Source organism: Eulemur rufifrons, chromosome 16, assembly GCF_041146395.1.
Source record: "Eulemur rufifrons isolate Redbay chromosome 16, OSU_ERuf_1, whole genome shotgun sequence".
NCBI lineage: Eukaryota > Metazoa > Chordata > Mammalia > Primates > Lemuridae > Eulemur > Eulemur rufifrons.
This window is the reverse complement of record NC_090998.1, coordinates 54,868,565-54,885,865: the sequence shown is the minus strand read 5'-3', so window position 1 is coordinate 54,885,865 and position 17,301 is coordinate 54,868,565. Positions and strand designations below refer to the sequence as shown.

General features: G+C 36.6%; 1 protein-coding gene across 1 annotated transcript in view; it reads left to right on the top strand.

Annotated features, from left to right (window-relative positions):
* The window catches only part of PTPRR (protein tyrosine phosphatase receptor type R), a 231,363-nt gene that overhangs the window by 13,510 nt on the left and 200,552 nt on the right, over nt 1-17,301 (top strand). The window contains exon 3 of the mRNA XM_069490087.1: nt 9,746-10,044. Within this exon, the coding sequence (XP_069346188.1) occupies nt 9,746-10,044 (299 nt within the window). The remainder of the gene's footprint in view (nt 1-9,745; nt 10,045-17,301) is intronic.

Below are 17,301 nucleotides of genomic sequence, written 5' to 3'. Positions count from 1 at the left end.
GATTCTCTCTCTCCGTGCCTGTGTGTGCATGGTCTGCATACTCCAATCTGAAGATCCTATCCATGTATCTTTGGTGTGTGTGTGGTGGGGGGGAGGGTGTACACTTCATGGAATCAGAGTTCCCACATATGCAACCTGGGAATCGGGCATCCTGTCTCCCCTTGGGCTAAGTTCTGCTGAGTCCACAATGAATTCCCAGTGGGTGCAAGGTCACTGCCTGCCAGTCTAGACCTGTCCCATACCTCTAGTTCCACATACCTCAACCTGTAGCCTCAGTCCTCACAGCTGGCAGGACCCTCCCAGCCCCCACCCTCAGCCCTTCATGTCTTGAAGTTTGCCCTTGGGGGCTGTGTTCTCAGGCTGAGCCTTAATCTCCAGCTTCCTCTTTCCTGTCCATCCCCAACTAAAGTGTGCAGCAGGACACTTCCTATGCCAGGAGAGTTCTCTTCTTAACTAGCTGTGTTTTAGAAAGGATTGACACACTGATCTACTTCAGATAAGAATAGTTGTTAATTATAAGGTCCTTCCCTAGTGAATTTTCATTTTTCAAAGAATTATTAGAAAGCAATATCTTAGTCCAGTGGCATTAACTTCAAAATGTGGATGAAGGGACTAACACAGGATGGAATAAAAGTGTTGGCCTGAGGGTCTACCAAGTGCCCCTCAAATCCCTAACCACAGGCAAGAGAGAATAAGACAGGGATCTCTTCATATGGCTGGCTGTGAACCTCCTTCCTCACCCTCTTCTTTCCCTAATATTTGAGCATTTATATCTCTGTAGTGCCATTACTATGAAAAGATATTAATTTTTTATATGTTCTTATGTTCATTTTGCTATGTGTTAATATAATTCCTAATCGACTATGAGAATTATCCTTAACACAGATACTTTCTCTTTCTTGTCTTGAAATTGGAGCCCTGCTTTCAAGAGAACTTTACTGTAAAAACAATGGAGAATTTCTAATTCCTATAAGTATTTTCAAATAATTATATTTTAGCTGTTTGCATAAAATGAATGATGTATAAAAATTAGTTTCCAAATGTGCTACTTCATTACTCAGTAAGCACACATGGAAACCAATTCCTATGATTTCTGCAGAGGTTAGTATTTCTCAGCTTTCTAGTCATATGAGCAGTTTTCTGCCTTCTGCAGTTCCCCAGAGGGTGCATCTCGATGAAGGTCTTCTCTTAATGGCTATATAGAATTTAACATGGAGCAGCATTCACTCCTGTCAATCTCTCCTCCAAGCATCCCTTGACTCAATTTTCCAGCAACAGGGGGGGGATCTGACTGCTTCTATCTGAGCTGACATAAATCCTACTTCTTCCATCAGACTCTGAGGCCAGTGGTCTTAATCCTCATTCCTTCTTCATGACTTATGTCTAGTCACATTGTCCCAAGGTACTGTTCTAATTGTATTATGTTCCACTCTGTAATAGATATTTATCAAATGAAAAATAACTCTATTAAAGCCGGGCAAAAAATCAGGAAACATGAAACCATTTCATTGCAATTTTACCACCAGCACATAGCACACGATGGATTTTTCCTGAAATGGATGTCAATTCGGCGACTCCCAAATAGAGTTTTACACTGCGCAGCTCAACTTTCAGGGGATAAACAGGAAGACACAAAGGACACGCAGAGTATTTATGTTAGGCTGTGAGTGGGAGTAGGAACCACTTTTTCGAATGGAATGTTTGAGGAAATATGAATGTCTATATCAAGGAACATGTAAGAAAAGTTTACAAGGTGGTTAAATTCATCCCTTATTCCTATGGGATTCAGGTCCTCTCCTAAATAGAGGAGAATAGAGCTAGCTCTATAAAAATGGACTAATTACTTTGCTGTCAGTTTCTTTACTTTTATTATGGATATATTGGACACGTCACTGGTCAAATGTGTGGAGTGTTTAAATAATATTAGAGAATGTCATAGCACCTCCTCATGGGATTATGTTTTCACATCTCAGTGCATGGAACGGATCTTAGGAAAATCAGCCCTGGAAGGAAGAGTTCTTTCAGTGATAAGCATGTCCAAGTCTTTTGGGGGACCCATGTGGGTTTACAATTTTGTTAAGTTTAATCATTGTCATCTTATACAAACCCTGATATTATTATTTTTTTACTTTTTATGACAAAATAGCTGGTTTAAGCATAAACATTTTTCTCAATTTGGTTATTTGGTGTCACGATACAAAACAAAATCAATGAGTGCATATATGAATCCATGCATACATATACATGTGCTGTTAGAACATAACTGAGACATAAAAATTGAATTCTGTAAAATTGGCTTTGTATATAGACATAGCCATAATGGACTCTTTCAAAGTATTGTTATAATTTTCTATTAAGATTGGAAAGAGTGAGCATGTGTTATACCTGGGAAGGTTATCCTAACCAAGCTGGGTTGTCATTTTGGGAAGGCTATAATGTTTATCAGAAAAGTTCAGTGTTATTACTGGTGGTACTTTTTTTGTATAATTTTGTGGGGTACAAGTGTAATTTTGTTATAGGGGTACATTGCACAGTGGTGAAGTCAGGGCTTTTAGGGTGTCCATCATCTGACTAATATACATTGTACCCATTAAGTAATTTCTCATCATCTACTCCCCTCCCACCCCCCACTGTTGTGAGACTCCATTGTCATTCCACACTCTACCTCCGTGTGTACTCATTATTCAGCTCCCAATTACAAGTGAGAACATGTGGTATTTGTCTTTCTGTATCTTGCTTGTTCCACTTAAGATAATGGCCTCCAGTTCCATCCACAGATGTAACTGTTGGTGCTTTTAACTGGAGATTAGTATCGTGGTGACTTCTTAGGTTACTATTACCAATATAATTACAGGACAACTGGAAAATAGTTTTAATATTAGTCTCCTTACATCCAAGGATATATCACTTCTGGAAATCCTTGCCCCTGTAAGTTCCCAAGGGGTCGTTTATTATATTGACGGAAAAACTTACCTCTTTAGAAAAAAATTCAAACCGTGTGAAATCTAACTGAACTGTGGCTTCTTTTTTACTAAAGTACATGTCTAATCTAGTTGTAGATACACAAGAACTACCTTCATTTCCTGGTGAGAAAACTGAGGCTCACTGGGGTAAGGAAACTTGCTCAAGTTAATATAGATGGGGCTGGATTCAGTGGCACATGCCTGAATAGCTATCATCCCAGCTATTTGGGTGGTTGGGGTGGGAGGGTTGCTTGAGGCCAGGAGTTTGAGACCAGACTGGACAACATTGTGAGATCCCATCTCTACAAAAATAATATTTAATAGCAATAATAATAAAAAATTAGCCTGGGGTGGTGGCACAGGCCTATAGTCCTAGTTACTCAGAGTCTGAGGTGGGAGGATTGCTTGAGCTCAGGAGTTTAAGGTACAATGAGCTATGATTGTGCCACTGTACTCTAGCCTGGGTGACAGAGAGAGACACCATCTCTTAAAAAAAATAGATGAGAGGCAGGGAAATTGTGGAGAGGAGTCACTGAAACTAAAATCGAGGTCCCTTATTTCTTAATTTTTTGCTCTGAAAAAAAAGCATGTTTCTTTCCTTTCTCAACATTAATAGACATTTTCCCTATGAAAATGTCACTGATACACCTGTGTATTTTTCATTTTCCTGGGAGACACTAACAAATCAAATGGTAGCCTCATCATTTCTCATGCAGAAACTCTCAAGAGAAGTCCCTGGTGTTAGCCATTTATCTCTTCTTTCTAGAGAAGAAAGTGTTAACAATGCTTAAAAAAACAATGATTTTCCTTTCACAAAATGATCAAATAACAAAGTTGCCTTTTCTTGATTGCTCACTTTTTCAGGTCTCTTAAGAGACCACTATTTCATCCTTTCCTTTCACAAGTTATTGACATTAATTTAAATGCTGGCAATGCAAGGATTTATTCTGAGAGGGTATATACAAGGCCACTCCACCTCTTGCATCTAGGAATAACCAGCATTGAATTTGAAATAATGAATCATAATGTACTCTAACTCAACATTGTAATTTCATATATTTCTCTTTCCTTTGTTAAAGATCTCCTCAGAGATTATGAAGGTCATGTTCAGAATGAAATTTCAGTTGTGTAATTTTATGACCATCAAAACTCACTGGTTATTTTCATGTAAATGGTTTTCAATGATAAAAGTACTTTTATTTTAAATGCAGATGAGTGTCTTTGACAAGCTACTTACTAAACATTCTGTGAGAGACACTCTATCCTTCACAGGTAGAGAAAATTGTCACTGAGATCTCAATGAAGATGAGAAATCCTACTACATAACTCATACTAACTTTCTCTCTCTTTCTTTACAAGAACTGTTTTAATCCTCCATTCTCCTGAAACCTCTAATCTTTCCCCCTTGTTCTCTCTCTCTCTCTTAGGAGATAACTTCATTCATCTCCTTCTACTCAGGGAAAACAGAAATCATTATCAGATCAATTCCTCAACTTCCAACAGAAATTAACATCCCTAATTATCCCCTTTTCCCCCATATTATAATGAAAGAAATGTTCAAATTCAAAGAACAATACACCAGAAAAAGTCAATAGGTTACACTATGTTTTGTAATCTACTTTTTTCACTAAAAAGTATATCAAGAGTATCTATAGTCATCACTAATTGTAAATCTTTTTCATTAAAAAAGTCATTGATGAACTTAGAGAAAGTAGTTTCAGTGTTTTGGGCAGCAGGGAGAAAGCTAGATTTAAGGGGATTGAAGAGCGACTGGGAGATAAAGTAGAAATACATTCCTCCCAACCAAGGCTCATCCCTTTGCCTACACTCTGGATCCTATCTCCTCCTGTCTTCTGGGGGAGCTCAGTCTACTGATTGTTCCAGCTGCTTTCTCCTGTATCTTCAACCACTCCTCAACTGGTTCCTTCCTTTTAAGGATTAAATGCGCTAAAATCTCTACTATCTTAAAACAAAAACAAGGACAAAGGCACACAATGGGTGGAGAAGCAGTATGGTGTCTGCCTTCTAGGCTTGGGTCTGTGATGACAGGAAGTGACTCCAAGGAGGCCGGCAGCCTGGTGCTTTGTTTTCAAGAAGCTCCCAGTTCACTGGTGGCAGCAGCTCTGGGCTCATGAGGGTAGAACATCTCTCCAGCAGCTCGGGAGCCTGCTGACCACCAGAGGTATGAGGGAAGGAGACACAAAACCCCCACCTGCCCTTTCCACAACTTGACTCCAAGTTTCTCAGGGGTTGATCTCTGCTGATATCTTGCTCCCTTTTCTGCTTTCCAACTTCTTCGCATGGAATCTCTAGTAGTTTCTGGCACTATTACCTCAGAATTATACCTGTGTTATGTTTTTTTTTTTCCCATTTAAAACTTTTCCCTTTTTCTGACGTGATCTGGCGACCAATGTCTCTAGTCAGTCATCTTCCTCACCCATTTTTTTTCTATAGTTTTGTTTTTTAGTACTTTCGCTGGATTTGTTATGGGGGTAATTTTGGCTTCATTGATTGATTTTGATGAGTGTTTCCTCCTCCTTTATTTTCTGGGAGAGATTGTATAGGTTTGATTTTATCTTTTCTTTAAATGTTTGGTAGAATTTGCCAGTGGAGTCATTTGGCCCTGAAGATTTCTTATTCAGAAAAAAGTTTCACAGGAATTTTTCTTTTATAATTTTAGCACAATTTAGATTATTTATTTCATCTTGAGTGAGTTTCATTAATTTGTAGTTTTTGAGAAATTGGTCATTTCATCTGAGTTGTTGAATTTACGTGCAGAGGATTTTTATCCTTTCTGTGTCTACTGGGTCTGTAATCTTAACCCTCCTTTCATTTCCAATATTGAAAATTTGTGTCTTCTCTTTTTCTTTATCAATCTTGCTGGAGTTTTATCAATATTACTGACCTTTTCAAAGAACCAGTTTTTGTTTTATTGATTTTCTCTGTTGTTTTCCATTTTCAATGTAATTATTTCTACTTTTAACTTTTTTATTTCTTTCCTTCTACATGTTTTACATTTATTTTGATCTTTTTTCTCAAAGTAAAGGCCTAGGTTATTGACTTGAGATGTTTCTTCTTTCCTAATATAAGCATTTGATACTATAAATTTTCTTCTAAGCACTGTTTCAATTACATCCCACGAATTATGATATATTTTTATTTTAGTTTTGTCCAAAATATATTCTAATTTGTCTTGTGACTTTCTCTTTGGCCTACAGATATCTAGATGTGTGATGTTTAATGTCCAGATGTTTGTGAATATTCTTGTTTTCTTTCTGTTACTCCTTTAATTCCTTTATGGTCAGAGAGTTTACTTTATATAATTTCATTTTATTAAAGTTGTTAAGTTTTGTTTTATGACCAGGATATGTTCTATCTTGGTGAATATCCCATTTGCACATATATCTCCTGGTGTTCTCGGTTGTAGTGTCTATAAATATCTATTAAATCCAGTTGGTTGATGATGTTGTTCATTTATAACCTTGCTCTTGCTGATTTTTGTCTACTAGTTCTATCTAATATTAAGAGAGGGCTGCTAAAATCTCCCGCTGTAATCGTGGATTTGCCTATTTCTCCTTTTATTTTGGTCAGTTGTGATTCATGGATTTTAAGACCATTTTTTGGTGCATACATGTTTAGGATTATTACGTATTCTTGTACCTTGCATCATGTGCCTGCCCATCATTATGCAGCACCCCTCTTTATCTTTGGTAATTTCTTTGCTCTGAAGTCTATGTTGTCTGATATTCATATAGTCACTCCAGCTTTCTTTAGATTGATGTTTGCATGATATATATTTTTCATCCTTTCACTTTAAGTCTATCCGCATCATTATATTTGAGGTGAATTTCTTACATTTCTACAACTGCCTCTGTGTCCAGGGTGAGGTGTTAAGAGGACAGAGAGAGGAAAAATCTGTGATGGTTGGCTGCTTTAGAATTACAGCTCCACCAATAGAGAACTTGGCATCTCAGTCTTCACATTTCCAAAATGTTTACTTGAGTATATTTATAAAGTTGAAATGAAGGAGGTGAGAGAGAAATAACATTTGAAGACAGAGAATGCAAAATTACTCCAAACACTAGCTAAGTGGTACTCAAACTTCAGAGAATATGATTATGACAAGAATTCTATCATAAACCCCAATTCCTAGGCTACATTTACAGATATTCTGCTATGGTAGTTCCAAGCTAGGGTCTGGGAAACCACATCATCATGTCCCAAGTGCTTCTGATGCAGGGAGTCTAAAAACTTTCTCCTAAGTAATGGTTGCAGTTGGGCACCTGATATTATGCTGCCGACCTGGAACTCATTACTCAAGGACAAGGCAAGCCTAAGTCCTTTCACATAGACAACTGGATAAGGCTGGGAAATTTTAAATGTATTTCAATTGCACTTCAACTTAGATTTTTTTCTCTTTCCTTATAGGCCAAGTTTAGCACAAGAGATATTTGTTAGCTGGACTCATCTATTATAGTTAAATAAAGTGGTTCTGAAAAGGCTTGTTGTGATTGATACCACCTAAAAAGAAAGATTGAAGATAATTATGTAATTTATTCAGTTTTTCATTTATTTCTCCCTCTCTTAGATATCTACTTTCTCTGATCTTCTAAGCTGCTTTTTTGAATGTAATATTATAGAGTATCCAGGGTAGAGGAATTGCTGGTTTTTATAGTCTTTGCCCTCCACAAAGCCTTGTATGACCTGCATATATGTCTCGCATCTTCAGCAATTCTATCTCACCAATATACCCTCGACCTTCACTTAGGGATATAAAGAAAGCTATTTTCTTAGCACAATTGCTTTCTTCTATGATATAATAGATAGTTTTAGAGTCACCTTGTGATACTAGTAGCTTTATCTTTTTTAGATCATTTGAATTACAACTACATTTCACGTGGATTCTGAAATAGTAACAGAAGAGAATCGTCATGTCTTCAATTCTGAACATGCTAAATAGACTATAATGTTTTTTGAAGCAATCAATCTCCCATAATGATGGCCAAAAGTGATGACTAGACAGTGATGGCCTTGAAATAACTGTCAATTTTGTTTCTCTGAATGAAATAACAGTTCCTCAGATTTGGGAATGAAACCATCATTAGGAATACATACATAATATTATGGAATTCAGAACAGGGTACTTCAATGTTATCATTCTTGTCACTATTTTATTAGTGGAGAAGGGTGATAAAATGTCCTAGATGTATATTGTAATACCTTTCTGACCACAAGATGTTGATTTAGTATTTTACTAAAAGTAATTCACTAAGTGATATTCTAGTGTCCTAGAAGAATTTCTACACTTCTGAAAGGTGAGCAATTTCCTCTCTCACCTCTGAGAAACTGAGTCTGATATTGTTGTGGATAGCTAAAATGAGTGATTGCCTTGGAGTTAAGAAATAGAATGGACATACTACTTTTTATCCTAGTTTATTTTTCTAATACTGCTAATTTTAAGTGGTCCCTTGTTTGGGGAAAGCCATATCGTTTGCATGAATGAACTTGAGTTTTTCACCTCAGAAGCAGGCTCTCCTACCAAATCAAGGAATTTATAATGCCCAGTAGCATGAGAACTATAACTACCATGATAGCACAGTTGAAATTTGCAAAATAAGATGTGCAGGTCTGTGCAAGATTTGGGAAGTAAAAAATAAAATAATATGAGATTGGGGAAGAATCTTATAAAAAGAGGTAAGTAATTTTCTAAGAACAATATTTGTACAGGTTATTGTAGCCATAGGCAGGCTCAGGGAAAATCTGGAGTACCTAGTATTGCTAGGCACTATTTAGGTGGCATTACTATGTTGTGATCTGTTCACTCCGCTTATCATGCTATATAGATGTTCTTATGTTTGCTTTCCTAATTGGTGTTTGACCTAGTGATATTCTTGTTGATTCATGTGTTATCCATTTCCTCCTGTGGCCAGTAACAAATAGGAAAAACGGTTATTCAATTCAATGGATCTTTACCTAACAAAAGAAATAAAAATTAATGTACTTTTTAGTATATAGGTTTAATTGCTGTAACTAAGATATTTAAAATAACAGCAGCTAAAACAAGATAGAAAATTGTTTCTCTCTCATATAAAGTTTGAGTGGGAACTCTGGGATTGGTATGGTAGTTTCCCCTTCATCAGAGGCCAGGATACTTTTGTCGTATTACTCTGCCATCTTTAACACATTTCCACCTCATGCTCCCACCAGACCATATGCATTTCAGCAAGCACAAAGGAGGAAAGGTAGAAAGAAAGGCCACATCACATCTCTGCTCACATTATATTTACTCACATTCCAATGGCTATGACTTGATCAAATGACAATTCTTAGTTGCAGGGAAGGTTGGGAAATGTGGCCTTTAACTGGATGGCCATGTTACTAAAGAGGGAATGCATATAGTTTGGACAACTGGAGGTTGCTATAATGAGTATACTCAGATTTCTTCCCTCAGTGAGCTTAAAATATTCTACAAACATTAAAAAAACTATACATAGTTAACTATAATGCAAGCAAGGGTAAAATAAGTATGAAATAAGAATTGCATGAAATGCTATAGATTGAGGGAAAGCTTAAATATGATACACACGTCTATCATTTTAGAAACAGATAGGACATCCAGGAATAAATAGAAGCCCAACATGGTATTGAAACTGTGGGTTTAGATAAAGGAGGAAACTTCTTAGTGTAAGAGGTATTAGAGTGTCTGATAAATAGGATTTTTTCGAACTACACCTGCTCCTAATAGGGTCTTTGATTTTCTTTCTGCTTCTTTCATCTTTCAGGGTGTTTTTCAGGAAATAATGATCACTTTCTGGCAATTAATCAGAAGAAGAGTGGGAAGCCAATATTCGTTTATCACCATTCACAAGACATTGAGAAGAGCCTGGATATAGCTCCACAAAAGATATACAAACATAGCTACCATTCCTCTTCTGAAGCTCAAGTAAGCAAACGCCACCAAATTGTTAATTCAGCATTTCCTAGACCTGCGTATGACCCATCTCTCAATCTGCTGGCCATGGCTGGTCAAGATCTTGAAGTGGAAAATCTTCCAATCCCAGCAGCAAACGTAATTGTGGTGGTAAGTATTGCCATTTCCCTGGCACTGCAGCTGGTGCTGGTGCTTTCCTCTGTCACTGATGCTTGATTAAAAAAGACTAATTGTAAATGGTCATTATTGAATCTCAGTGATTATTTACTACAGCATTTCTTACGCTCTGATATTTCTCTTTTATTACTTGACTATTGCCTGTTTTCTTACTGCTATGAAATCAGAAAACATGTTGGTATCCTCTGTTTACAGTACGTGATAGATGCTTAATAAATAGTTGAATAAAAAATTGCTTTAGGAAGCCCTTGTAGTTATAGCTGATCATATCCTGTCCTGAGCCTGCTGCCTTCTGTGATAATCAATTCTAAGCAGATAGGCCTTAGTCTTAGCCTGTCTAAATAAATAATCGTATTAAAGATCCTCTGGTCACTTGACTCAAATTATAATAAATGAAGAAGCAAACTGAAAGGAAAAGAGTGCTGTGGGGGGAAGGTAGTTTTCTGTTGCTGGAGCAAATAAAATGGGTTGAGAGTAACTGATGAATACTATTCCTGATATCACTGAACAAACATCATCCTTTATTAATCAAAGCAATGTAATGGTCCTATTGCTTACATTCTTACCTTATGTAACCCAGGTCAGAGGTTCCCAATTTGTGGAGGTATCATAGTTTAAATACAGGTTGAGGTTAACACCTTATTTGAACTATAGTCCCTCTCAAGTTGAACCTCATAATAGGAGGATCTTCATTAAAGCTATAAGTCAGAGACTAAATGGTTGTTATTGCATTTATGCCCCCAAATATAATCAAATGAGTTGATTTTTGAGGCCAAGGTAATTCAATGAAATCATGTTTGCATTTTGGTAACCTCTCTATGCACCAAATGTGATTAAATTTAACAAGCTTCTTTTTTTCTGTATTTTTAAATCTACTACTTATAGTATACTTTATATTGAGAATCAATGATCCATTCATTGATGCTTTTAAATAGCATACATTGTGTATTTATTATGATCCAGTTTCACTTGGGGTATTTGGAAATAGAGACAAATGAAACAGAGTCTTTCATTTTGCTTGGGAAATGCCTGGGAAGAAATGTAAATAATTTAATAAAAATTGTAAATTGAGAACACAAGATGAACTCTTGTTAGGAGAAAGTATGTGGGTTGTTTGGCATCCTGAAATACTTGAACAAGTTTTCTGCATTTACATGAGTAGCAGATGCTCTGAAGGTGAAAGACATGCACTCTGTCTATTCAGTGAAGACAAATGATGTTAATGATGTCTCTGTATCTGGATATGCCCATGTGAATGCTAGAGCTCATGGGAGATATTTCCTCTAGTGACCATCATATACTCATGGTGGTAAACTCAAAGTCACTGTGAATTACAGTTCAGGTTTGTTCTATCTTATAATGTCATATACTGCCTAGTTAATTTAATTTTATGGATGATAAAAGGCATCATTGAGGAATTCTGGCAGGTCATTTCACTTTTAGCTTATTTGTGGTTGGAGATTCATGAAGAAGCTGTGGTTTTTCTTTTGGGTGATGATCACATAGAGGCAATGGGCAATTTTGCTACATTAGCCTTCCCTAACCTCTTTTGATCTAGCCTCTAACCATGTTGTGGATTTGGTAGCTGACAACAATTGCTAATGCTAATACTTCCTGTAATTCACTTGCATTACTTATGCACATGATGATTTAATAAAAAAATCAGGGAGTTGAAGTTATTTCTCAAATAAATCAATAATGTTCAGCTTTCTCAAAAAGCAAAGGGGAAACATGCAATTAAATATGAGCTGGTGTGAAGGTCCCTTCTGTGCAGAAAAGTGATTTTCTGGATAAATGGGGCATAAAGGATGCAAAGGATATATTCTGAGACAGCATAATCACTATGATGGAATAATTGATGTGTTTGCGCATATAGGGTGTACATGTATAAGAACATATATATGTACATATATATATATATCAATGCAGATTTTATTGCTTGAGGAATATTGCAGAGAATTCTTTTGTGGCTTAATTTATACCAAAATGAGCAGTGTTAATCAGTATCAGTTTCTTGAACTGGGGAAATTATTGGAATTTTTTTTTTCCAGCCAGGGTAAAAAGCTATCCTCAACTTCCAAAATTTATATGTAACTTCTAAGACTTCTTAGCTCAGAAGGAGAGATCACTTTCTCTCCTCCAATATTTCTCTCTCTCTTATTTCTGCTATCATTGACAATGACTTGTAGAATAAGCAATGTAACAGGGACATGAAAGATACACGTGTCCCTCCTCCCTTCCTGATTCCCAATTTGTGCATTTGTCCACAAATGAATTTTTTCCTTTTTCTTCTTTCTTTTGTAATCAGGAAAATCTATAGTTTATTTGTTACAAGGAGAGGACAGCACAATTGGAACGTTTATCCGAAAGAATGTTAATTATGTTCCAGAAACTCAATTAGGAAGCTGTTATTAGGATTTCTGTGCAAGTACAATGTGGAGGGGATATGGATGGCTTCAAGGTCAGTGCTGTGGTAAGAGGGAAAAAATATGGTTGTAGCTAAATGTGTGCGGGAAATTCCATAGCTCTTATCCCAGGATTCCTAGGACATTGATCAGGCCACAAGCCACAGCAGCAGGAAGGAGGGAAGCTAGAAACGCAAGTGAAAGTAGCGGGAAGGAAGCGGCTGCAGGCCTTTGCAGTTCAGCAGAGGTTGCTGTGTGAAGAATGCTCTGGCCTAGGCAAAGCCTGAGAAAACTGAGGACTATGAAGGCTTTGGAATACAAGGGGCGATTTTGAGGATCAGTAGAAAGGGCATGAAGGTGGGAAGATGATGGCCTACTCCACAGGGTGGACTTGAGGGGAGGAAAATAAAGGAAAAAAAAAAAAGAAGATGCAGAAGGAGAACCCGGAAGAGGAAGAGAAGGGAGAAGGAATGTCAGGGAAGGGAGGGGTGGGGAGGAGAGGACACAGAGGCAGTTCTCAGGGCAGCGGGAAGACTTCTGTGGGCACGCGAGAAGATGGTGGTGAGTTACCAGGAGCCTCAGACGGCCTCTGTGAGAGTCCTAGAATCCTGAAGTTTCCACTTGTGCTCGCCACTCTCCCAGACCAGCACACAGACATTCCATTATTGTCTTTGTGACATGAAACATTCACCGCAAATATTTTTATATGGTATTTGACTTAGAAAACTGCTAAGGCCAAAACCTCTGCATAACTCTGGGTTTCAGTTACATCCTAAACTCTGGTTGTTGCTTCACCTCAACTTTGTTCTGCTGTTAACTAGTTTTTGAGGTTGATATCACAGGTAAAGAGAGAATCCCTCCATGTGATTTGAAGGGCTTTGAAAATCCAGCCTTCTCATTGCCTTGCCACAGTAAAGAAATTTTGCAGCATTTACTGTGCTGTGTGATGTGGCTAAATAATTGTTGGATATTTTTTCAATAGATTAATTGGTTTAATTACAGTTTTATGTTTGTGTAGTGAATGTCCCAAAGGGTGGGTTTAATCTATGTACCTACCAATGGAATTCAGCCATGTCAAGGTAGATGTATTGGTGAGGAATATTTTATTTGCAAGTGATAAGAAATCCAACCCAAACTAGAGAAAATTTAGTTGTTTAACTACCAACACTTCTGTAGTACAGCTAGCTTTAGGTATGGTTTGATCAATGGCTCAAATATAGGACCAGGTTGGATCTTCCAATTCTGCTTCCTCTGGAGTGACTTTATTCCCTGACTGATTCTCTTCTTTTATCCTGGAGTTTTGAAACTCCAGAAATTTCATTCTTGCAAGTTTATACTCACTTGGAAAGGGTATCTCTTTCACAACAGCCAATAATATCCTGGGCTTCCCTATGACTAGAACAATGTAAGTGTTCACTTCATCCCTGAATAACTTGTGGCCAGCTGATGAGATTAGGCTAATTACCTCAAATCTAAGCCACTTGCCTCATTCCTAGAGCTTCCCTAAAAACCTAGGAGCCGTATACAGGAGAAAAGGTACCTGATTGAAAATCGGGACACTATTAACAAGCAAAGGTAAAATAGATGCTAGATAGCTACTCAGTGTGTGCTATTAATAAAGCAGAGTGTGTGAACTTCAGTTTTTAACGAAGACACCATAGCCCCTTCAAGCAACCATAAGGATATAAGGACATACAACTTAGCATCAGAAAATGATTCCTGTACAAGGATTCTAGAGGATTCCTGGGTTTTGAGGAGTTTGGAAAGCACTTCACACAGTCTGGCCTGTCTCTGTATCTCTGTGCTCATCCCTGACTCCTCATAACCTGCTCTGGGCCTTCTCTCTGCCTCTGGACAACAAACCTATTGGTGGATCAGGAACTTTGCCCTTGATATTCTCCTGCCTAGAATAATGTCCTTCCTGAAAAATCTCATGTCTAGCACACAATAGAAGTTCAATAACCATTTTTAAATTAATAAATGTATGTCAAATAACAAAATGCAGTTGTTTTTTGACACTGAGATTATGAACATTTTTATTGCAATTTTTTCCCTCAACTTACAATGATTTTTCTACTTCTCTCTTCACTTTATTGCTTAAATTTTCAACAGACAGCTTGGACAATTTTCAGAAACAAATTTCAAAAGTAGAAATGTGAAAACAAAAAGAATATAAACATTGGAACATATTGCATCTCTGAAAGAAGGAGGGCACTGTCTTACACCTTAGCCAGAGTGACACTCTATTTACAACTATCGCTTCCAAAGACATTTATGTCCAACTTCTTACTTCATTTTTCTTCATAGCACTTATGCCCTTCTAGCTACCACCTTTTATGTATTTTCCACAAGGTTGAGATTTTTCTATTTTGTCCCTGCTGTATCTCCAGTGCCTAGAATAGTACCCAGCCCATAGTAAGGACTCAATAACTATTTATTGAATGAAAGAATGAATTGATGCCAAAAGAAACATAATTCAACACCTGGTAATTAAATAAGGCGTGTATCTTATTATCAAGAAAATATGACTAAGTGCACAATTTTACCACATAATTACCTAGTATCATATGGTCTTGTTTTATTTAACACATTCCCCCCCCATATAGAATAGAAATTCCATGAGAAAATAAACTTTTTTTGTAAGCAAGTCAGTGAATATTTGATGATTGCTAAATTCATTCCCAAGATTCAAAATCAATTGACTTCACTTAAAAGATCCACAGTGGCTATTCCACAGATAATAATAAAAATGAACTATAGTGTCAAATTAGATTTTATTTTTAAGAAAATCTAGAAAAAGAAATCCTTTAATCTACTCCAGAAGTTTGCTTAAACTTTTGATCTTCTCTTAACCTACTGTAAATGCTTCCTATTAAATTATAAGATCTTATATAATTGCTTTCTTATATAATCACCAAAATCTTGCATTTTGGAAAGCTTCATGCTTAGATTTCCCCAGATATTACTGTCTCTTTGGAAAATGGTCTTGAAGTAGAAATTCCATTCTTGAGCTTGGCGTCCTGACAGTTGTAACTGTCACCATCTGTTGCTTTTCTCCATTTCTAGCTATTAAAGCAGCAAAGAGGACGCTGGAATGCGTTCTGGAAATGCTAGAGGCTAAGCTTCAGCAACGTCCCTGTGACGTGGCAACACTGGGCCACTCGGCACATCTGCTTGTTTGGGATTATACAGACTCAATATCAGGATGACTGAAGTCTTAAGAGAGCTGGTTTAATTGATTGTCATGCTAAAGATAAGCCTTGCTCTCTAGGTACAATGAATCTCCTCATGGACAGAGAATAATTTGGCAGAATTGTTATTCTGATTTCAAAAGTTATGTATTTTCATACAGTTACACACACACACATTCCTTTATATGTGTAGATGTACACATAGTTTTTACAAAAGTATGAAATCTGCAAACATAAAGTATTATAATTTTTTACTTGGTTTATATGTATGGACATCTTTGCAAGTCATTAAATATCTTTATATGGCATCATTTTCAACAGCTGCTAAAATGTTTCAAAATAATTTGTCTAGATCTGATCTGTGGATTCCAGATGTTTTTTGTCATATACCCCATAAGTTTAAAAAAATTATTACATCTCTAATGTGTATGTGCTGGTTTATTTATATAAGTATACACTCGTGTAGTAGTATTTCATGTTCATTATAAAACTTACCAAAAAAATTCTAAAGAACCAAATAAAAATAAATATAAATAGAATTTCTAAGATTTTTTTCTTTACTTCAAAGAATTATCTTGTACACTCCTTAGGGTTCTTATATCATACTCTCTTAGGTCAGTACTTATCTTTAAGGCTGAACTATTAAATAGATTTTACAGTTTTATGTGCATTATATTCTCAACATAGTCATTGATTTAAGGCAGCTTATCCTGAGAAAGAGAAATAAATGTTGAATGTATCCCATATGGTATTCCTTTCATAGCAACTGCCCAACTAATGTTATTGAGAGAATTTGGTGAGCATATCTCAGAGAACACTACTTTCTTTATGAACTCTAAATATAATTGTAAAATGGGACCATTTTTTTTTCACTTGAGCAAATTATATATATTCCATAGATTTTAAATATTAAGCAAGGGAAATATTCAAAACAGCCAAAGAAGTAAACAGAGGATGTTCTGTTTAGAAAATATAAAATGTTTTATTTCATTACCAGAACTTTTCTTTAAGGAAGATGGACAAGTGCTCTTCCTCTTTATGTTGGAGCCTGAAAAATATTTTTTAATCCAAAGTTTCCACAATAATGTCCAAAAACAGGATTTGCAGATAAACAAAGAGAGTATCTTTTGTTTGGAGCAAATATGTACTTAGAATTGTCAGTTCTTTCTCTAAAATTGCTTCTTGGTTTTCCAGTTGTTAAGAACTGCTCTCTTGTGCCTCTGTGAGTAACTTTATTCCTTTTTCTTCCCTTTCTTATTTATCTATTTATCTCTAATTAGAAGTCATCTTTACTATTTTGTTACTATGCAATATTTCACTTAAAACTCTAACTACTAATGGATAATTATATTGGACTTTCTGGGCATCTGGCCCTGCCCATGCATGATGGGGTTGGCACCACTTAGCAAATGCTTTAGTTCTCTCAGCATGGTCCCTGTGACTCAGGTGGTAGAAACAATTTGTTCTTTCCATTTGTTTTAGGAAATATAGATGCTAAAAGTCCGTAGAAGGCTCTCTTCCTGGGCAGTTACAAAGCTTACCCACAGTGCCAGACAGCAATTGTAATGTGAGGCCGGAGCTCAGACAGCTCAAGGCCAAAGCTCTAGGTCTGGGGAATATTACAGACCTAGGTG